We start from the raw sequence: 24,351 nt of genomic DNA on the forward strand, positions 1-24,351 counted from the left end.
AACAGGAAAATAAGCAGTAACAGTATTTCACAAGAAGGGACATAAGTTGCACATAAAGTCATGTGTGATTTCCGAAGAGCTTTAGGAACCACCATCCATTGAGATATGACAGAGAACCCTACCCTCCCAACACACATTCGCATTATTCAGACATGGCACTACAAACCAACCCACTTCGTATGCATGTATTCGTCCAGTCATATTATTTCAAAGCAGTGTGATGTCTAAAAATTTGCATTGGCAACCTTGTAACATATTTTCTGTATCATTTAATCCAATTGTTCCACAGGTTTTTGCAGTCAGGCAACTATAAAAACGAGTCCTGTCTCAGTAGCATATACTTGTAGATCTCATCAAAATTCATTGACACACACAATGTTCTTGGTTCGCCATGCCATATCTAAATAAGCCCTTATTACATACACTCAAGTGATGCTACTTTCTCTTTAACTTTTTTCTTGAACAGAATTTAATTCACTCACAAATTTTTAAGCAGCTGAATTTATTTAGATCAAATGCCAAAGAATTAATTCTTACTTCTTCCTTCATTTACTCTGAACCACTGAATTCATTATAATTAGCATGAACGTAAACAAATAATTACTATTAAAAGTGAAAGGGCAGGTAAATTCTTTATTTGTTAAGAAAAAAAAAATTAGAGTGTATACATGAAACTGCAAATTAAGTGATGATATTTGTTTTTAATAAAACAAGGAAGGTGATTTGAAATGAAAAAAATGGAGTACAGTTCTCTCTGAAAAACCCCCCATACCACCCAAGTATACTCAAGACGAGAGAATACATTTTTGCACATGGGTAATACCAGCATATTAGTACACATACAGATGAATATAAATACTGGTGTAACAAAGCTGCGACTCTGGTTGAGAACTACATCGGAATCGTAAAAAAAAATAGCTGCAACATTTTCTTTATCAGAAAACTTTTGATATAAAATTTGCAACAGGCAGACATGTTCTAAAGACACCTATAGTTGCTAAGACCTGGGCTCATTTCATAAAGGACTTGCAACTGTTGTAATTTTGCTATAATGACAGCTACCATGGCAACAGGGCTCAGCAGCAAATCACAATTTTTCCATGCCAGTTGCCAAATTGGCAAAGTTGCAACAGTTGCCAGTCTTTTATGAAACGGGCCCCTGAATTGCTTGACAGCAGAGGTCTCAATGTGGATGTTGCTCTAAGTCCCTTCCCCCAGGGTATATATTCTTCCATAATAAACCCACATAAATGCTTTCAAACACCACCAGGTAAAGCTAGAAACCATGTCATACTTTAAAAAAAAAAATTGTAATTCCATGAATGTGAATCCCATGGAAATATATGATTATTATTACATGTAGCTAGTGTTAATACACAGTAATAAACTTAGGAACTTCTTGTCCACAACCAATCTCTAGAAATGTCTTGTATGTAATAGCAAAATAAAAAAATGTTTCATTTTAGGGTAGCCACTTTATAAAACTGTTCTCCCCTAATGATAGCACATCATTGCATGGTATGATTTGCTATCATTCTGGGATTTCAAGTTCGGTGTTGATGACGGTCAATGTTTATATGAGCAAAGCACCAGACATAAAATGAAGTAGTTCCTGAAAAGTCACTCTCGCAGTGTTGAGCTGTCAATTTTGTGATACGGACCATTTGTGTAGACTCATAATGGCCCGAATTCACAAAGGTGGTTTTGAAAACCCACGGTTGAGTCCATGGTTTATGCAGATTTCCTATATAAATTACGCTTATTTTACCGTGTATCGGGCGCATGTATAAAAAATGTCCAATTCTGATGCGCGCTTTTGTCACACAGCACCAAATTGACGCCTGTTACCATGGTTAAATACGCTATTTTATTCATGAGTCCACTGTTTTTATTCATGAGTCCACTCTTCAAGCAGTAGACTCATGAATAAAATAGCGTATCTTACCATGGTAACAGGTGTCGATTTGGCGCGCATCAGAATTGGACATTTTTTTATACACGCGCCCGATACGCGGTAAAATAAGCGTAATTTATACAGGAAATCTGCATTAACCATGGACTCAGCGGGGGGGGGGTTTCAAATCCACCTTTGTGAATTCGGGCCAATAGGTTTTGGAGCAGGAACGACAATCCAAATTGCGCTTCAAACACCAACACTGGGCTTACAATACCATTACCTTTCTTAACTCGAGTGAATGTGGATGTTCCAATTTATGAAAGTCTTTGGGATGATCCTGCTGGGATCTAAACCTAAAACCTTTAGTCCAAACAACATTCACTCTACCACATTGGTAAGTTATTTGTACTTGATATGACAATGTTACTTTTCTAAAGATTTTCTATATTTTTTTCTGCATTATTCTCCTTACCACAAAATAGTATTCTTTCATGGATATTCTTCATGAGTGTCAAAATATGGAGGATAAAGAGAGATAAGATGCACAGAAGGATTCCAGCTGAGAGACTGGGAAAAAATTATTGAAATAGAGAAAATTGACTGTTGATTGGGCCCATCTATCTATATGATTACACCCTTCTTTTATAACTTTTTTTTTGGCTTTCTATTTTGCGCTTGATGTCAAAGCCAATTATGTTGTTCAGTAGTGAACACCATATCTACGAAGTAGCCATACTTACCTATTCCCTTAAATGCCATTCGATCGCCACGCTCGAATACACCCGGCAAAAATTTCTCCTATAAAAGGAGAAAAAGTCTGCAACGCAGACTAGAGCCCTGCACGACAAGGAGGGAAACCCCGCCCTATACTATAAGTACCTTGCGTGCGTGGCTCACTTCCTCTTTCTTAGGCAAACAAACCTCAGATACAGAAAGAGGGGAGGTGGGAGGGTAGCATAGGTAAGTATGGCTACTTCGTAGATATGGTGTTCACTACTGAACAACATAATCTACTTCAGATACGCCATACTTACCTATTCCCTTAAATGCCAGATTCCCACGGAAACAACTATGGGAGGTGGTCAGGCCAAAGGTCAAAGCCAAGAGGCCCTACAGATCAATTCTATTATACAAGATACTAATGACAAGCTTGTAAAGTTAAACTCATACCTTGGATTAGCGATGGGGACCGGACAGGGTGGCCCTCGCAAACTTGGATTCATCACCGAGGACATCCGAGAGGTAGCAGGATGTGAATGTATTAGCGTTGGACCAATATGCCGCTTTCATTATATCCTCCATGGGTACGCCCTTGAATAAGGCCCAGGAAGCAGCCAATCCTCTTGTGTCATGGGCTCTAATGTTCTGGTGAATGATGACTGGATCACCAGCAGATTTCACTGCCTCCACAATCCAACGAGAGATAGTATCCGGCGAGACAGCCCTGTGAGGGGGAATGAAACTAACAAAAAGTTGATCGGAAGCACGAAATTGTTTAGTCTTATCAAGATACCATTTTAAAGGTAAATGCTAGTTTTGGTAACGATATCAAAATGAGTTCGTACAGAATCCAATGAAATGACCACCAAAGTGTCTGTTTGTATAAATAAAACGCATGTGCCAAAGAATTCTGGAAGAAATTGTGAAATTGCTGAGAAATCAGCAAATAAGCACAGGAATCGGGTAGGGCGTCGGGCCCGACGCCCTAAGCAATAATTATAAATTGTCCCACGTGCGCTTATCTGTGTTGGGGATCTTCGGTGTGAACATTTTTCAGCATAAATTTCAAGATTTCACAAAGTTCAGTTAATGTAACTGTACCAGATCTAGATCCTCGGTGATATACTGACAATTAAGCCTTGTTTTACAGACTGTCTCATGAAATCAGTGTTTACTGCAACTACTGGAATTTCTCTTTAATGCTCTTACCGGGCACCAAAATCTATCCTCCCTAACTGAAGAAAAGGAACTTATGGATGGTAGAACAATTTCAAGAGGGAGAGAGGACTCCCGTTGGTTCTTAGCAAGAAAACGGCCATGAGGAATAAGTCTAATCTTGTTTTTCTCCCAACGAATATGCCCAGGAGCTGTGGTAAGAGCATGGATAGAGCTACGCCTCTGACCAGAAGCCGCTGCCAGAAGGAAAACAGTTTTTATGGTTAAATCCCGCAAAGATGCATTATGCATTGGCTCAAAAGGGGGCTGACTGAGGGAGACTAACACCTGGGGAAGGCTCCAAGCAGGAGCAAGAAGCCTTCTACTGGGTCTGTTAAGAAAGAAGGACTTTAATAACCGTGACAGAAAAATAGACGAGGAAACAGATTCACCATTGTCAAAGCCTTCGTGTAGGACAGCTATGGCAGACCTGTAACCCCGAATAGTATTACATGCCAAATTCTTGTCATACAAAGATATAAAAAATTCAGCAATCTCACCTACAGATGCCCTGCATGGATTAGTCTTAGCCTGCCGACACCATCTCACATAGTGACTGAGTCTGGAGTCGTAGGTTGATCGTGTGGAAGACCGTAAACGTTCTGCTGCTGAGAAATTGGCAGCCCGTTCAGAAAGTCCAGCCTTGATTGCTGCTGCCCTGTAATGGGCCACAGTGTGAGCCTCAGTTTGTTGGGCTCGGGGTAGTAGTGCTGGGTCCCTGGTAGTGTTGAGGCAAATAGATCTATCTGTGGGTTGCCGAAATGATTGAATATCTCCCTGGCCACAGCCTCGTGGAGCATCCATTCCGAGGGGAGATAGCGCCCCCTCGATAAGAAGTCTGCTATGTGATATGTTACCACCGTCTGGTTGTCTGACTTTATCAGGACACACTTTTCCACTATCTCGGATGCAAAGTGTTGGAGGGCTAACTGCACCGCAATCATCTCCAAACTGTTTATGTGAAAATTCATCCTCAGTCTGCAAGGGGGAACTGTATTCACTAAGCTTGCTAAGAGTCCCAGAAAAATCTGCCAAGTCTTCGCAGTCGAGAGACGACTGGACAGGAGTTGCTCCGCGACTGCTCTCATTCTCTGAACCCGGTGGGGAAGGGGGGCTGCCACCTGACTCGGGATGTCTATAAATGCTCCAAGGAAATCCGGAGTCTGAGTTGGAGTCAATCTTGATTTTTCCCAGTTTATGAGAAGGCCTAAAGGGAGGGCCTGGTACTGGTAAGTGTCCCCTCCTATTGCGAAACCTAGGAGATGCTGAGAGGACCTTGCTATTGGAACGTGAAGATACGCGTCCGATAAGTCTATAGATGCCGCCCACTCGTGGGGGCGAAGCAGGGGCAGGATCTTGGAGAGGCATTCCATCTTGAATGGCTTGTTTTCGATGAACCTGTTTAGTTTCTTTAGATTCAGGATCATCCTGAATTTTCCGGACCGTTTCCGAATTAGGAAGACATTTGACAAAACAATCTTTCGGCTGGAGGGCACCTTGGAAATTGCACGCTTTCTCTCCAGTTCGTTGATTTCCCTTAAAAGAGCCTCTCTCGTTTCGAGAGAGTGGGGGAGGGCAGAGGTGGTTAATTGTGCGAACGCATCCCGATAATCTGGGTCGATCTCGACCCGATATCCCTCCCACACTATCCTGAGAATTAATTTGTCTCTTGTTATGAGGCTCCAATTTTTTGCAAAGAAAATGAGCCTTCCTCCTACGGGGGCGTGTAAGTCTGGGGAAAACGGTCCGGCCAAGGAGTCACAAGTGTTTAGGGGGGTACTGAGAACCGCGGGACAATCTGCGTCGACCCCGAAAGGGTGTAGGGGTCCTTTGATTGGTCTGGGGGCTCCTATCCCTGACCTCGCGTTGTGGGGGGCCTTGCGGTTGCTGGTTACTCGGCCCAGAGGCCTGCTGACGTGAGGAGGAACGTTGGCCATAAGAATGTGAAGACAACCTGTACACTGTCTTATCAGCCGTGGAAGAGGCAGAGATGGAAGATTCTAAAACTTCCTGAAAACGACCACTGAAAAGGTCATCCCCCCAGGCTGGCAGTCTTTCGAGTAGTCGAGTAGCATTTTTTCAATCTGAAGTAGGTCAATGACCTGTGAACGTCTTGCTCTCGTGCAAAGTATGGCCGTTCTCGACGCCTGTTCAAACTGGTATTCTGCAATCTTCAGAACACACTCCCATATGTCTCTGCGATCCTCTGGGGAGATACCTAGTCTCTCAGATTCCCGAAAGGCTGTCAAAAGATATGTGTGATAGGTTGCTAGGCGCATAGATGCCCTGGCTGCCTGGTCAATAGAGGTCAACTGACTCTCCATACGCTTAAATCTACGTGACCCGAGTGGATTCTGATTAGAGTAGCGCGATCTCTTAGCCTTAGCATCACCAACACAAAAGGCTGCATCTGGGACTGTGGGAGTCTTGAAAGCGTGCTTAAAGTCTCGTTCCCCAAAGCGAAAATGCTTCTTAACCACTCTGTTGGTAGGGCGTAAGTCCCTTCCCCTGTCATTAAGGTAATTCAGGCAGGATGAGAAGGGTTTGTCAAGCTTCACCGCAGCTGAGTTGACAGATTGTCTCCCAAGCTCCGAATCGAGACAGAAAATAGGCTTAGATTCCTCTGAGTCGGTAGTCTCTGCCTTAAGCTGGGGGCAGTATTTCGTAATCAAATCTGCAGCCGAAACAGGCTTGCTTTCTACGCTATCATGGCGAGAGCTGGGTCTGGAAGCAAAATTAGCTGAAGAAAAACCCTCACTAATCACTGAAACCCCCTCCTTCTCATAACGACCGCTAGCAATGCTCTGTCTCTCTGATCCTGAAGTGGAAAGTTGAGACAGCAAAGAGTCTGCCCATTTTCGCTTGCGGGATGCTATGGGCCGATGGTAGCCATATTCAGAGTTTGAATCATCCTCATTTATATCAATAGAGGGAGCATGACAGGTACTCGGGCTTCTCCCCCGAGTACGGCTTTCAATGTCCCGTTGTCCTGGCCGTGGCCGCTTCGCCGGTACTCCGTCACGCCTCAGCGGCCCGTCCGGCGTCGGGGCGCCTGGGCTGTCGGGCCGAGTTTTGGTCTGCGCCGCTGATCTGGTAGGGGCGCTGGTGTCGCCTGCAATCGGCTGATTCGACAAGTTCATACATTTTTGCGCCGCCTGGAACATCTTCATGAACCATGCCGCCGAGGCAATGTCCGTGTCGTCAGGGGGATGAAAACCCGTTTTTACGTCCTTCCCTGATTCCCCCATCTTCGCTTTCTTGGTGACGGGAATCGTCTCGAAAACTCGGCCCCCTTAACCTTCGGTATCTTTCCCAGTAAGGTGACGGACGTCCCGAGGGTTAATTCGTCCGGAGTAGGGGTTTTAGCTGTCTTCCCCTTGGGTTTGGCCTGGGAGGGGGTCTTGACTTTTCCTTTGAGGGGGATTTTGAACCCTGTACCTCGTTTAGACCTGGCTATATTGGGGGTTTTCTTTCCTCCATCATCTTTCATAGCTCCATCCTCTTTCGTATTGTTCTGGGAAGTGTTATTACTGGCTTGATTGGGGCCCTGACGGGGAGAGTCTTTCGATCCAGTTGTTTGGCTCATTATGGTGGATAATATAGACGTGGGGCCTGAAACGTACCTCCGTCTGGTTATGGCTGTGGGATCGGATGAGGCGTGGGTACCGAGACCTCTGCCTACTTCTGTGATGAGACGTGGGTTCTGAGACCTCTGTCTACTTTTGTAATGAGACGTGGGTTCTGAGACCTCTGTCTACTTTTTGTCATGAGACGTGGGTTCTGAGACCTCTGTCTACTTTTTGTCCCGAGACGTGGGTTCTGAGACCTCTGTCTACTTTTGGGAAAAGTCTTTTACTGTTTGGGTGTATAGAAACTCTAACTGAGCGTAAGCGCCACACAACCGTTAGGTTCGGGCGCCGGCAAAAGAAAGAGGGAGTGAGCCACGCACGCAAGGTACTTATAGTATAGGGCGGGGTTTCCCTCCTTGTCGTGCGGGGCTCTAGTCTGCGTTGCAGACTTTTTCTCCTTTTATAGGAGAAATTTTTGCCGGGTGTATTCGAGCGTGGCGATCGAATGGCATTTAAGGGAATAGGTAAGTATGGCGTATCTGAAGTAGATTCATGCATCTGCACTGATGATAACTTAGCAACACTTCACATATACATATAACAACTAAACAAGCGCTTCATATTTTTTCTATTCCACAAAATTCAGGCTTTGTCTGTGTCATTGGGTAATCCAGCCTTGGTCCTGTCCTTTCATGATCCAGCCCTGGCCTTGGACTTGGACACAACACTGATATTCAGGGAAAATAACCACCAAACCTTTGATTCACTCCAGGGGATGTTTAAGAAAGATTTAAAAGATTCAAAAATTATTTTTAGAAACCATTCTACAACTGATCAATCATCATCTTCCATTGCTGGTGATCTATGTCTACTTTTATGTTTATGTTTACTATGATGACGATGCTTATGACGGTGTGATTTGCTTTCTCTGCTTTGTGATCTGCTCCGATCTCTTCTTCTGCTTCGATCCCTGCTTCGTGATCGGCGACGTCGGTGATGATCCCTTGTATCTCTGGAGGTACTACCCTCTCTAGATCTCGAGTGAGTTCTAATGGATGAAAACAATGAGTATTCGGTATAATCATGTGCACATGAAAGCTTTAGTAATTAAAACTGTGAGAGATGACAAAATATTAACTTCCCACAACTAGTTAAGTCAGAAAGTGAGTGTGGGTCAAGATTTTATGTTTATTCTAATGATAATGGGTTTTTTATGGAAATACCTCCAATGAAATTAGGCTAATCATGTGGGTATGGGTCGGTAATGTGATGTGTCTGCAGTGCTAAGCAGGCATCTGTGGATGTGTTATACATCTGTATAAATCGGAACAGTTTTACACTTTGAAAAGAATGAAATGCAAATGGTTATAATACTCGAGACATATTCACATGGCAAGTAAAATTTTCCTAATTATCTTCGAAAGTCCATTTTCTCATCTGAATAAAACTCCACACTTTAAAATAATGGTGAACACTCTCAATTTTGGAGAAAATTGGTTACAGAATTTGAAAAAAACAAGCAGGCAAAATATGTGGTTATTTGTTGATAAAATAAAGACTTAAAGGGATGGTCCGGGCTGAAAATATTTAAATCTTAATACATAGAGTAGAATTCACTGAGCAAAATGCTGAAAATTTCATCGAAGTCGGATAACAAATAATAAAGTTATTGAAGTTTAAAGTTTAGCAATATTTTGTGAAAACAGTCGTCATGAATATTAATTAGGTGGGCTGATGATGATGTCACATCTCCACTCTCTGTTTTCTTAAGTTATTACTTGAAATCATAATTTTTTCATTATTTCATACTTGTGTGAATAATATGTCTCCTTCATAATTAAATAAGTTGCAGCAATAAATATCTAATGCACTAAATCTGTTGTCAATCCAATTTTTCTAATTCTTGGAGGAACAAATTTGAATAAACCTAATTTCATATAATAAAATACAAAAGAACAAGTGGAGATGTGACATCATCAGCCCACCTAATGAATATTCATGACGACTGTTTTCACAAAATATTGCTAAACTTAAAAATTCAATAACTTTGTTATTTGTAATCCTATTTTACTCTTTCCAATAAGATTGCTTCTCATCTTGGGTTTTGGTTTCCTTTAAACAGGTTACATGATTCCTATAGTGAGAATCTAAGTCAATGATAGTTAAAAAGACATCAGGGGCCGATTGCACGAAAGGGTCTTTCCAAGGACCGTCTTTCGTGTCGCCCATCTTTTATGATACGCTATAGGCGGGTTGTTTTTGAAATTTATGATGAAGAATAAGATTCTTTAGTTTGCTTTTAAATCAAATTTTATACAATTTCATGATATATCACATCATTTTATAAACAAATATGTTGTTTAATTTAACGGACGAATGAATATGTTTGCAGATGATTTATTTAAAATGTGTTTCACATGGCGCATCATAAAAGATGGGCGACACGAAAGACGGTCCTTGCAAAGACCCTTTCGTGCAATCGGCCCCAGATCACTTGGGCAATCATACAAGATTTTATTTCAATTTCATTCTATATCCATGAAAATTCCAATTTCAGTGTTCATGGCACTGACTAGAAACCCAATTGATGAAATTGGTTTAAAATATACAGGGTTTTTTCAATCTCAGTCAAAATCATTAGGTTTTCTTTATTTTTAAATAAGAGTCAAAAGGGGCCTAAGCTTTCGATCCTAGCAGAATCTTCTTCGGAGGCAAAATGACAAACTTATAAAAATGGATACAGTTGAATCATATTGTCTGTCACATGAGAATACAAAAAAGAGATTTAAATTACCTTTCATGTTTTTTGTCTTCCTCTTCTTCTTTGACAGCACTCGGAGAGTCTTCAAAGATCTTCATATGAGATTCAATTATCTCCCTCATGATCTGGTAGAGATTAAAACATAACAAGGATTACCAAAATAATAACACAAACTGGAAGAATAAGAAGAAAACAAAACAGTAAACAGAACATGTTTCAAGGTAATCAAACCACATCGTTAAAACACAACAGGGTTTGTATTCTTAATGACAAGGTGATTTTGAGGATCAGCAAATCTTAATCTATGTTTAATTATGGTGGTGGTGATAGGTGGAAGATTGCCATAAATATCAGCTTTTGTTTTGTAATCTCTACGCATCAATCTAGCTTTATAATGGACATGAAAACATTTTATTACTAGACCTTGCATAAGATTTTGTAAAACATTAGGGCAACTCCTGGCTTGGTATCTTAGCAAGGAATCCTGCTCAGCATCTATTCTCATCTAAAACTCCCAGTTCAGAATCAACAAAATAATGCGAGAATCTCCACAGCAAATCATGGATATGGCAGAGTAGGTATAAGCTTGCTAATTTACACTCACAGAATTCAGCATCTTTGCAAAAGTCACAAGGTATTCACAGGATTCCAATCTACTTCATCGCCTTGTTTCCTAGTAAAACAACAGAAATCTTTCCAAAGGTAAAGTTTTCTCATCACTCTTCACATAACCCAAACAAGGCTTTTTTTTGGTTCTTGAGTTATACTTACATCAGTTCTGGTTTTCTTAGTAATGTGGACATTCTTAGCTCTATAGCTCTGTCTGCGTCGCCGGTAGTCTCTCATCTCAGCTAGGACCTCTGAATGAGTTTTCACTTTCTCCTTCTTGTCTTCTTCATCTACAGGATAAAGAAGGATTGACAGAAAAAATAGATAAAAGCAAAAACATGTCTCTCTGGACAACTGTATAGAAAGAAACCATTGTTTGTGATCAATAAAATATTTATTTATTCATTCATTCATTCGTTCGTTCATTTCATGTAACTTACAATGCTACAATATGAATACAATGTATGAGATTACATAGATAATATGTAAAAGTATATAAAACATGAAAAGTACATGATGAATATACATAGGTGCGATAACACATGCCTTCAGCTTGATTGGTTGAACACCTTTAAACATCATCATCATCATCACCATCTCCATCATCATCCTCATCATCATCATCATCACCATCTCCATCATCATCCTCATCATCATCATCCTCATCATTCATCATCGTCATCACCATCATTACTACCACCATCATCATTGTCATTATCACATTCACCATCATAACACTAATATCATCTTTACCTTTTTTATTTGCGTCAAAGTTCATCTCTAGGTCATCAAGGTCAGCTTGTGTTTGAATTTGACTCTTCTCCCTAACCTTCTCATAGATAGCTAGTCTCTCATCAGGGCTGAACTCCACATCAAGACGGTCCATTGTCCGAGGGAACGTCCTATTTGATGGACCTACAGGAGTAATAAAACAATAAAACCTGCATTAAAAATAGCTGTGTCGACAGACAATATTCTTCTTTCATGCTTTACCTATTAAGGGGCAATTCAATGAATTGTTCACTGTACACATTCATCCACCTATATGTGGGACCTTCCTAAGATAGTTAGTCTCTGTTTTCTGTTTTATATGAAAAGTGGTAATGCTTTCCAATTATCGTTGCTCAAGCAGTTTGTAAAGTAAAGTAATAATGAAGAACAAAAAGTTTTATTATATTCTCCTATGATAATAATAAATTTGCTCTCTCTCTCTCTCTCTCTCTCTAAAGTCTTGTGAAACCATAGGCAATAAGGTACATGCATCATGGCATAATGAAAAATATTATATAAATTGAATAGGGAACAACTCTGGAAATTGTAATTAATTTGATTTTGAATAACCTTTAAAAATAAAATTTCTAATTCATCAATTTACCTACTTTTGTCTGTTTATGTCTGTTAGAGATCAAATATAACAGATACAGGTATTTTCGAATGTACAGCTGAAATAATTACACTTCATGTCCACTGATACTAGTTTATTCATGAGGACAAGATTTAATTTTTCCTTTATAAAATCCAAGTCAAAAAAATTACTGAAAAGATTTGTCTGATTGGTGAGTAGACATGAAAAAATTTACCTAATGTTCGGTGAACTATCGCTTGCGAGGCTGCAAGCTTTGTAAGATCTTCGTCGTAGATGGCATAATCACTTGCAGCCTCACAAGCGAAAGCTTAAAAAACAAATAGGTAAGTTTTCATGATTGTAGATAAAAAAAGTTTGTAAAGAACCGAGCATTGAAGTTTAAATGAAAGGATATGATTTTAAGGATATAATCAGTTGCTAACAGTGTGAATATCAGCCACAGATCCACAGTGCTCAGTGTATTAGTGTGAGTAAAAGGAAGTCAAGCTGAAGCAGTCTTGTATTATCCAGCTGAAATAAAAACAATTATTGTTTAATGTTTCTTTATAAGAAAATATTCTATCTACTTTTTGGCAATTGTTTCATTCATATAAGATAGCAATTTCTTGATATTTGATCGAAACTGATAAGATTCATGCAGGCAGGTAATATGATAATAATTCACAACAATATTGTTTTTAATCTATGCTTTCAAAGCATTGCTTTGTTGTATCTTTATAGATGGGACATATTTATCATTTTTTCCCGCTCCAAGTTTACAACTTTCCATAAATTGTTGATGTTCACCTTGAAATCCATAAATCAGGAAGAAAAATATCTTAAAGCTTTTATACACAATACAACATGAAAGAAACTCCTTTGAAATGGAGTTTGTTCTATTTGTTTAATATAACTTCTTTAGTTAAGGGAAAATAATCAGCAATATTTCCACAAATTCACAAATTCCAGTATAATATATTACCTTCTTAATTATAATACATGCTTTGGGGAAGAGAAAAGAAAACCTTCCCCGAAATCAAATGACACAGGAAATCTTCCTACAGGCAATTATGTGTAGAGAGATTCTAGTGTTATTTTAAAGTCATCACCCAAATGGCAACTTGCATTGATAAAGACCATACAATGCCTAATTCAATCTGTTCATGCGACTCTTACCGGCAAATCTTGACATTATTTCCCTCTGACTATTCACATCTAAAGGAAAAGAAGCAAAAAAAATGACATATCAATTTCAAAATAACCAAATTTTAACATTAAAAACTAGATTCTATTAAAGAATTTTAGTCATGAATCTATACAGACCAAGAAATCAAGAGTATCCCTTTATTACAGGTGTTGCTTGTCTGTTAAACTACTTATACAACTAGAAATATCACTGAAGGTGATAGATACTCACCCCTATCATGATGGTCTTATGTGAAGATTACATATCAATCAAAATAGTATTTTCTCCTTATTGCAAGATTTCATTAAGTGGCAATGCTTTAACTGACACATTTTGAAAATCTGAATCAAAATTATTACTTCAACTTTAATAGAAAGAAAAAGTGATTCACTGTACACATACACTGTAATCTCAATAATAATAAAGATATTTAGCATTAAACATCATCACGGGCGTGTCGTAGTCTAGTTATTATGACTCTCGTCTTTCAATCTGAGGGACATAATTTAGATTCCCAGCCATGGCAAGTTTTCCTTCCGCATGAAATTTACCAATATTGTGCTGCACTCAACCCAGGTGAGGTGTATGGGTACCCGGTAGGATGAATTCTTCAAATGCTCCAAGGGCCTGAAGCAGCTGGATCTAAAGTCGGGTTAACATATAGTGCACAATTAAGAAGGCAACTAGATCATCAGTACCTCATTAATGCTATAAAGCCCATATTCTATGTTGGATACCTACCAAGCTCAACTGTATGAACATCCTTTTTATTTTCATAGAAGAAGCTATTGGCCTCCAAAGATGCTGCATGATCCTATAAAGCAGAATAAGAAAACAAAACATGAAGAGAAACATACCTTGGTATACCATACATACATGTATCAACAAGTAAAGGACCATAGAATAATTGGCAATGTACTGAAAATCAATATCTTGGTTTATTTGGGTTTGTCATCATTCATTACTACATTGATTATCAAAAATTTACATTTAATGCAAATTTAAAAACACTTTCATATTCTTATAAAGTTGTGACTCCCATACATGAATTCATGAATTTAAGGCCATCTTCAACATTTTGTGCAATAAATCCATACAGCTAAAAGCTCACAATGTGATCTTTCATAAGAATCTTGAGGTCTTGCAATACACAGTTCCATAGGTACATGTATGCACATTTTGTATTCGCCTGTCAGACCTAAAATTGGTGTTAGTATACAGTACAATACAGTTTAGAGATGATTTCCATCGGTTACCTTATCTTCCTTGGTATATCCATCTTTTGCCCACTTGCATCTCTCAACATGACCTATAAGAGAGGACTCAACCACTCTATGATGTGGGTTAATAGGACATACCATCTCAGCTTCTTCGCTCTTTTGGAAAGGATAAAAGGAAATTATTGACAATGATTGTAGTCGATAGTTATACGGCAGGTCTTGATAGTTGTAAACTGACCATTTGGGATTTAAATGTACTGATTAGAGATAAGCATAAGTAAATGAATGAATACATATGTATATTGATATATAAACAAAGCAGTATAAACTGTAGAAATTTCATTTCATTTTGTTTATTTCAATTTCTAACATTTACAATTTATTTCTTCCTTTTTATATAAAATATAAGCAAGAAAATATATTGCAAATTTCAATGTACAAATATTACACTGAAATGTCATAATCAATATTATCATATAAACAGGATAAGACTGGAAGAGGCTGCTAAAAGAGTGTACTGGAATATATTTTGTTGTTCTGAAGGAAATGCCAAGATTTTGTCACTTGTTTTCTCTAACTGTTGTAATTTTGTATGGGAGAAAATAAAGTTTGAAGTTGTGGGGTCCAAACAGACAAAATATTACAGGGTACTATCCAGAATAAACATGACCAAAAACATTCTTCAGTAAGTTGATGGGCATGCATATAACAGGTTAAATCTAAAAGATATAACATAATCTTCCTCCCTCAGCAAGTTATTGGAAAACTTCCAACTGATTTCATTTGGTGATTGGGATACTCATCAATCATTGTGAAAGGAGACGACAAGAGAGATATGTATCCCCCAAACTCGAATTTACTACAGTGTAACATACACACCTGAAGATCTTCAATACTCCATCCGATTTCTTTCAAAATTCCATCAAGGTTTTTGCTTGCTGAATCTATGACATCAGAAAATTTCTGTAGGGCTTGTTGCCGCTGGGCTATGACACTGTTACTCAAAGCTACATCTGTCTCCATGACAACATTACTTTTACCTGTAGAAGGAGAAAATTAATGATCACGAAAATTAGTATTCATCCTTTTTGTGACATGATATCTGTTTGAACAACTGATATATACTATACAGCGCGTCCCAAAAAAAACTATACACTTTTGAAATGGCCGCCAAATAAAAAATCTAGCACTTTGGGGAAGAAGACCCACATATATGGAAAGCCAATGAAGTCAATTTTCAAATGACACCAAAAAGTTGGAAAACTATTCATGCTTGAGCGAGCACTGCCCACTGAAACAAAGGGTATGAAATTTAGGGTGGGCTGGAATTAGCCTTCCAATTTATTTCAGTTGTTGTGAGGCAAATCCTTTCGAACTTGCAAAGTTAAGGGCGTTGTGATAAATTAATAATCAACCGTGATCAGTTTTGATAACTTAACCAAATTTTATAAGTTATTAAATTGAACTTTAATGCATGAGTGAACACAAATTACAATTTCGGGGCAGCATTTCAACTTTATCATTTGGATCTCTTTTGGGGCAGCATTTCAACTTTATCATGGGGATCTCAGCAATGTGTTCATGGGAGTCGGGAGAATAGGGGGTGAGATAGGGCTTAAGTGGGAGAAGTAGGTTGATGAAATAAGGGTCAACAGAACATTCAGCCCCCGCCCCCTCCCTCTTTCCCGGCCTCCCCTCCGGTTGAGAGACTGATGGCTATTCTCATGTACGCATGAAGTCCAGAGCAGAATGTTGGTTTAATGATTAATTATGAATTAGGGCATCAATTTTTTCCTATCAATCATTTAATCAACAATTTATCAGTAAATCAACTCATTCAATGTGCAGTGTGATCAATCAAACATTCATTTTTTCCAATAAAATATTTCATTAATCATCATCATTAAATTTTTGGGTAATCATTCAAACTGACCATCAGCCACCGGTCACTTGGCAGTTAAGTTTTGAAAAGGCTACAATTCAGGAGGTGATGAGACAAAGAGAGAGGGGGCTGGGAAATGGAGGTGAAGAGGGGAGGGTACATATGACTTTTAATTTGTAAAAGGACAAAAAGAAGAGGAATGCCCTTTTAACCAAGTCTTAGCATATCTCGCCCTCTTGCTTGTAACAGGTACATGTACCATCACATTACTCTGACTCTCACGAACACACTTCTGATGTCCACAAGATGAATATGCTACACTAAAATTACAATTCCTGTTCACTCATGCATTACATTTCAATTTAGTAATTCATGAAATTTTCCTATTAAAACCAAAACTTATCTCACTCATGAATAGCATAGCACCCTTATAGCTTTGTAAGTTCCAAGAGACTAACCTCTCAAAAAACTGTATGGCTAATTCCTGTCCAGCCTAGCCAAGCTTAGTCTCTCAGGAGGGGAGAAGTGGGGGAGGGGATGCTAAATGTTCTGTTGACCTTTAGCCCATCAACTTACTTCACCTACCTAAGTCATATTACCCCCTCTTCTCCTGACTGTCATGAACACATTGTTGAGATCCACATGATCCACATGATAAAGCTGGACTAAAAATTGCAATTCATGATCGCTCATGCATTAAATTTCAATTTAATAACGTATGAAATTTTCACAAACAACAAACTGATCACATCTGATCTTTAATTCACCAAATAACCTTCAACTTTGCAAGTACCAAACAAAAAATCTGAAAGAAATTGGAAGGCTAATTCCAGCCCACCCTAGTTTGCATACCCTTTGTTTCAGTGGGCAGTGCTCGCTCAAGCATGAATAATTTTCCAACTTTTTGGTGTCATTTGAAAGTTGACTTTATTGGCTTTCCATATCTATAAGTCTTTTCCCCCAAAGTGCTACATTTTTTATTTGGCAGCCATTTCAAAAGTGTATAGTTTTTTTTGGGACGCACTGTATATTGTGTGTGGAACCCATATTTATGGAAACTCACCCCCTTCTTCATTCAACTTTAACACTGTCCTAAGGAGAGGTTAAGTTGGGGATGACAATAGCTGCACATTTTTGAGCAGACGAAAATGTCGATAAGAACATAGACTGGTATATAGCTATCATTGGGCAGAACTACCAGTAATTTTCTTTATTCCAACTTTATTTTCTCTCTATCTTTTTTCCACTAACAATGATTAAACGTCAATTTCTTTGTCTGGAACTAACTGTGAGAGGACCCTTCAAATGCATCTTCAATTTTGACTATAAAAAAAAAAATTATTATGTATGCTCATGTTTACTTTTTGCCGTTACCATTAAAAATTAAAGACAAAAAGAAGAGGATTAAAATTGAAAACATCTAAAACTAGCAGTACAGCAATTAAAAATCTCTCCTGCCATGGGACGTCATTCTATGTGTTTCGGAGGGGGGGGGGGGCAAAAATGAGAAACAAATATCTTTTTTATTGTCTGATCGCTCTAAGCACTAATTTGATAATATCTCTATGTCAAGTTAAAGGGGAATGAAACCTTTGGAACAAGTAGGCTTGTGTCGAAACAGAAAAATCAAAGAGCAAGAACAAAGAAAGTTTGAGAAAAATCGGACAAATAATGAGAAAGTTATGAGCTTTTGAATATTGCAATCTCTAATGCTATGGAGATCCTCCCATTGGCAACGCGACAAGGATGTGTGATGTCACACATGAACAACTTTCCCTTTGATGGACTATGAAATACCCTGAAAATGTGTCTTTTTGCTTTTTCGTATGGTGATACAAACTCTTTATCCATGATGTATTCTTTAAAATTCTGTATTACATACCCTCCTATAGAAAGAATACATGTTTTACTGATAGATGTAATAAAAGAGGCAATTTAAGTGAAATATATACTAAAGTAATGGGAGAGTTGTTCAAGAGTGACATCACACATCTTTGTCACATTGCCAATGTGAGGATCGCCATAGCATTAGTGATTGCAATATTCAAAACCTCATAACTTTCTCATTATTTGTCCGATTTTTCTCAAACTTTCTTTGTTCTTGCTCTTTGATTTTTCTGTTTTCACACAAGCTATCTTGGTCCAAAGGTTTCATTCTCCTTTTAATGTTTCTTAAAGTGCATTTTTTTTTGCATTGCACATCTATTTTACAAGTTTTCAAAATTATTTGGGGGTAAATAGATGTTTTCCCCCATATTTGCATGGGGAAATCTCCCCCTGCCACAATCAGTCGAGGTCTCTTTATTCTGTTATATTTTTTTTAATTGTCACAATCGCCCCTCCCCTACTAGCTCTAACTTTTATTTAGCTGTAGTTGCGCTTACAAAATGATGTCACAATGCAGCAGGCTTCATGTCACCACGCACACAATGATTTTTCCCCTAAAAATTTTGCGCGATCTTTCCTTTAACAGCGCATTTGATGGGATTACATAGATGCAGAGTGGGAGGAGCTAAAAATAACACAAAATAAGATAACACGGTTTTCGGAATACCGATTTGGGGGTATGTTAGGGGCATGTTGAATCAGAGAGATAACACAATATTTAACACGAAAGTTAACATGATTTTCAGAATACCGCCCATGATGACAATTCCACAAATACCTCCAGCATTACCAAAGTTTGTTGATCCTAAATGACCTTTGACCTTGGTCATGCAATCTGAAACTTGCACAGGATATTCAGGGATACTTAATTGCTCTTACTCAGTTACTGTATGTCCAAGTTTCATCAACTAGCTCCATACAATTTCATTACTAAAAGTTAGATCTATTGTATTGTTAACAAACTATGTCGCAGACATGGAAGGCAAGATTGGCTTTTTGAAATGGAAAGCGCTGATTTGTGTCGCCAATCTTCCTATCTCGTAAAAATGGTCCATTCAGGGACCGCGGAACCATTTTCAAAGTGGGGGGGGCTGACCATGCAAAAAAATCACAATCATGATATGGTCATTTTACATTTTTGTACATGGTTTTGGAAAAAAGTGGGACTGAACACAGTGGTAAATTGTCCATAGACTGTGTACAACGGATAGACAGTCTCGGCTCAGTGAATCAGAGACCGCTGATTGGCCAATCGCGCAGATCATGCCATGACTACGTGGTCGCCAGAATAATTCCTTCGGACTGCGTGCAAAAGTATCGATAGCGATATCTGGTCACATTGTCTACGCGGGAAATGGTCTTGGTTCGTGATCGGATTGCTCCAGTATCGATCGAAAATTATTGAGACTCTGCAATTTCATGCATATTCGCGCGATGCTCCAAAATCCAGAAATCAATTGACTTTGTACACGTCGCGATAGACTCTACAAACTCCAATGAACACGATGCCATATCAATGCTAATTCGTAAGATTTTGACAGAAAAGCAAGAAGTAATTGAAATTCGCTTTTACCTGTGCTGTATCGGTGAGAAAATAGATCCTCCAAGAATACCTTTCGTAATTCATCTAAAATATAGGAAAGTAAAATTCTAGGTCGATTTTGGTACAAGGTGATAAAGAATTGCACACTTGTTTTGGTGGAATACTGTGTGGGGCAATGGAAGGCTTGCACTGCACATGCTTACTATATTTTCATTCATAAATTGGCTCTCGGCAGTGGCTGGATGACGTCATGTAATAAGCAAAATGTACACGCCCACTAGCGTTGAACGCACCGCTATCTGTTCTTTACACTTGCTCACTGCAACCATCCTGCCTGTGGGAATCTACAGGTAGGACTATGGGATGCCAATGTTGTACATAGCACATACATTAAAAATCATTAAAATATCACTTTTGTGAGCAAAATTACTAATTTCCATACTGTTGCAATTTTTCATCAGTAACTTGGGAAGAATTTTTGTATTCACCAGAGTGCTCAAAAATTTGAATTTTGGGCATATTTTTGTGTACGCCCTCTATCGGTGGAAAGTAATATGGCAAGAAAATTTTCATTTTTCAATCTCTTTTTATTAATAAACAATAATTTAAAGATTTAAATTTACATAATAGACAAGTTATATGATGAATAGCTATAATGAAAACTGACGGTGTAGGAAAATCAAGCATTTGTCCCATAGAAAAAGAGAAATAAGCCAAACATTGCCACCCTTACTCTGCCACACATCTGCATATTGTCATGATAGTAACGTCAGATGAAAGAACAAGGTTACCTTGTTCATTGAATGAGTGCCCCCCCCCCTCCACGGCCCCTGCCTTGGATGTTCCTACATATCGCTCATCTCGTCATGAAACAGCCCCATGGTGACGTTCTGAGCCCACGGCTTCACACCGGGTGCTCATCTGCTGGGTTAATTCTTGCCCGCTTGTTCACTGGCACTGCTACCATCCTGCCTGTGGAGAATCTACAGGTAGGACTATGGTATGCCAATGCTGTATTGAGCACACACTTTAAAAAATCATTAAAATTTCACTTTTGTGACCAAAACTACTAATTTCCATACAGTTGCAATTTATTTTCCATTAGTAACTTGGGAATAATTTTTGTATTAACCAGACTCCAGAGCGCTCAAAAACTTGAATTTTGGGCATATTTTTGTGTACGCCCTCTTTGGTGGAAAGTAATATGGCAAGAAAATTTTCATTTTTCAATCTCTATTTTTAATTACCGGGTAAGAAAAAATCAATTTAAAAAATTAAATTTACATAAGAGCCAAGTTATATGAATAGCTGTAATGAAAACTGACAGTGTAAGAAAATCAAGCATATGTCCCATAGAAAGAGAAAAGAGAAAATAAGCCAAACATTGCCACCCCTATTTTGCCACACATGGAGATGTATTTGAGAACAAGGTTATATCACTCCTAGTACCAATGAGGTCCAAACATTACATGTATGGACCTCATAGGCGACATCAGTGCTAAAATTGGGTTAGAGATTTATGTGGATCTAAATTTATTGTAATTTTAACAAAAGTACTAGCTAATTTCGTACAATGTGTTGTTATTGTCACAATTTGGATTACCTAGCACGTATAACATCGACACTGGATGAAAAGTCTAAATTAAAATTATATTTTTGTAAGGGTTCAAATTATTTTTCAAGAGGATCTTATGTTAGGAAATTTTGCCTAATGTACCCATATTAAAAGAGCAATTATTCTTCTCAACCCAATTTAAAGAAAAGGTGTTTTATTTGCATTATGAGGAAAAAATGTGTGTAATCATGTTGATGCATATTATTTTTTGATCCAAGCAACACTGTGTCGTTCGTTTATGTCTGCGATTTTTTTCTCATGTATTTCTAATGTACAAAAATACTTTTAAAAATAATGAGTAATAGTTTAAAGATCTGTATTATTTTGCAAATCATTCAAGAAAGCACAATTTTAATTGAAAACTTTGTTTTCATAAATAAAATTGGATTAATAATAGTGAATTGCAGAAAAGCATTGTTGCTGGAACGCAAGCAATAACAGCAGACCACTGCAACGAAAGAAGCATATGAAATTGACTAACGTGTTTTTATTGTTTGTATTAAGTTGATTGATTACAATGATGATGATGGTGGTTATGGTGATGATGGTGATGCTGATGGAGGCGGGATAATGATGATAATGATGGTTGTAATGATGATAATGATGTTAGTGATAATGATGATGATGACTAGATGTTGTTTTGTTATTTTGTCCTTAAATAATATAAGTAGTGCAAATTTGAATTCATTTAAACTTTATTATGAAAATAGCATAAAAAATAATAAGAAGAAATTGGTATGCATTAAGGAAAATCCATCCCTCACCAATAGGAAATTAAAAAAAGTGATAATTGAGTGAAGACGTAGGCCTATATGCGAGCAGTTTTCCTTCAAATCGGAAACAATTAATGTTTAAAAAAATAAAGGAAATGTCATTTTCTATAAAAACATGCTAATGACATTCATTGTACCTACAATATATCAATAGAAATTCATACCCGTTCCAAAATGAAAAAAGGTGAGTCATTACAGATCATTAAAATTGGAAAATATAGAGCAACAGCTCGTTTATGACGACGGAAATCAAGCATACGAAAATTTATTAACTCTAATTTTGTTCAAATAGAACCTCTGATTTTTTAATAATTTTTCTTATTTAAAAAAAAATTATTAGGGTAAAAAATCCCCTTTCACTTGCAAAACAGTTTCAGTGTGTAGCGGTAATTTAAATCATTCACCTGATAACCAGAACTATCCAATAAACAAGATAAGTATCATTAATTCATGCGGGCGCGCAGCGCATGCTGCAACGTTTATTATATTGCTGTGAAGCGTAAAATAGAATGAATGTCATTTGAAATATATCTCACAGATAAAATAATACCAGCTCGACGCGCGAGCTAAAAAAATTACGTATTCCGACCTTTTTTTCAAATCAATAACAAAATGGATATGAAATTAACCGACTTATGCGAGCATTCAATTTAGACAGGGTCTATCCTACAACCTTTATAATAAATATACAATGCCTAAAGTCATATAAAGAGAAACGCAGATTCTAAGTATTTTTTTTTTATAAACAGGATAACTACATAGACAATTTATTAATTGAAAATTTGGGATTCTTTTCCTAAAATGTATATAAAAGAAAATAAAGAACACAATTTATTTTCGGACAAAGCCAACAAAATTAGGGGACCACCACAAATTTTGTACAAGCAAAAGAAGGCTTTACAGGAGGTTGGGACCGATAATTTTTTGACAAGCAACAACAAAAGCACAATTTCCAATATAAAAAATAGAACAGAAAGAATGCCTTGAACACAGGCCAAAATGCCTAACGATTTCTCCGCGGCATTAACAACTATCGTAAAGGGCGCTCCATTTATAAATAAAGATGGATGAACAGCTGTCTATGGCGACAAAATTTACCGCTAATATTTCCCAAGAATTGTGAGAAGTGGTCTGGAAATGCAACAAAAGAACCGGTGAGTACCGATTAAACATTATTATATTATTCAATATTACATATTCTATCAGTACTAGTAGAATTTTAAAAAATCGCTAATATCACTTAGTTCTAAGCTAGGGCGGCCCAAACGCGCGTGAGTGGAGTCTCAGTTTATTAACACGGGTAAGTATTGCGGTGTTCGCCCAGGTTACTCTACCTAACACCACTTGTTCACTGCTACCACCCTGCCTGTGGGGAATCTATTGGAAGGACTATGGCATGCTAATGTTATACAGAGCACATACTTTAAAAAATCATTAAAATATCACTTTTGTGACCAAAATTACTAATTTCAATATAGTTGCAATTTATTTTTATTAATATTAGTAACTTGAGAATAATTTTTGTATTCACCAGAGCGCTCAAAAATTTGAATTTTGGGCATATTTTATATACGCCCTCTATTGGTGGAAAGTAATATGGCAAGAAAATTTTCATTTTTTGATCTCTATTTTTAATTAAGAAAAAAATAATTTAAAGAATCAAATTTAAATAAGAGTCAAGTTGAATAATAACTGTAATGGAAACTGTCAGTGTAAAAAAATCAAGCATTTTCCCAAAGAAAAAGAGAAAATAAGCAAAACATTGCCACCCTTATTTTGCCACACATGGAGATACTGAGAACAAGGTTATATCATAACCTTGTTCCACTCATTCAATGAACATTGAATGAGTGCCTAACACAGAAATAAGTAGGGCCTATGTGGGACTGAATTCTGTTAATAATCGGAATAATGTCAAAGAAACTGAAGTCTGAACATATTCAACTACATATAAGACCCCTAATTACCCTCATCCAAAAAGAAATAAGTCCCGCACGGGTTAATGAGCAAAACATTCAACTGGTATACCTCACCACTGTAATTGCTCCCGTATTTTGTTCGAAATTCTGCTCGCTTTACCTTCCAATCTCCCGTTTTCTTTACGGCACGCCGCTCGAGGGACGTATGGA

The 24,351-nt window shown here is 37.8% G+C and overlaps 2 protein-coding genes across 4 annotated transcripts; both read right to left on the minus strand.

The window, feature by feature from the left end:
* Positions 1–2,596: 2,596 nt before the first annotated feature.
* On the minus strand, positions 2,597–7,114 carry LOC121427438. Of its 3 annotated transcripts, none has more exons than XM_041623844.1 (2): positions 4,333–7,114; positions 2,597–3,341 (listed from the first exon to the last, which is right to left on the minus strand). In XM_041623844.1, exons 1-2 carry the CDS (start codon positions 5,198–5,200, stop codon positions 3,295–3,297), a joined length of 915 nt encoding a protein of 304 aa, XP_041479778.1. In that variant the 5' UTR covers positions 5,201–7,114; the 3' UTR covers positions 2,597–3,294. The 3 variants fall into 2 exon arrangements, 2 of the variants coding, with proteins under 2 accessions (XP_041479778.1, XP_041479769.1); XM_041623835.1 differs by having other exon boundaries at positions 2,597–3,359.
* An 841-nt stretch (positions 7,115–7,955) lies between these two features.
* On the minus strand, positions 7,956–24,338 carry LOC121427454 (U11/U12 small nuclear ribonucleoprotein 48 kDa protein-like). The gene is given in 10 exon segments (XM_041623856.1): positions 7,956–8,449; positions 10,196–10,224; positions 10,226–10,287; positions 10,934–11,061; positions 11,525–11,686; positions 13,293–13,331; positions 14,044–14,116; positions 14,559–14,678; positions 15,402–15,562; positions 24,302–24,338. Coding segments are annotated over 9 exon segments (981 nt in total). The 5' UTR covers positions 15,546–15,562; positions 24,302–24,338; the 3' UTR covers positions 7,956–8,225.
* Positions 24,339–24,351: the final 13 nt, after the last annotated feature.

Source organism: Lytechinus variegatus, chromosome 1 (genome assembly GCF_018143015.1).
Source record: "Lytechinus variegatus isolate NC3 chromosome 1, Lvar_3.0, whole genome shotgun sequence".
NCBI classification, from domain to species: Eukaryota; Metazoa; Echinodermata; class Echinoidea; order Temnopleuroida; family Toxopneustidae; genus Lytechinus; species Lytechinus variegatus.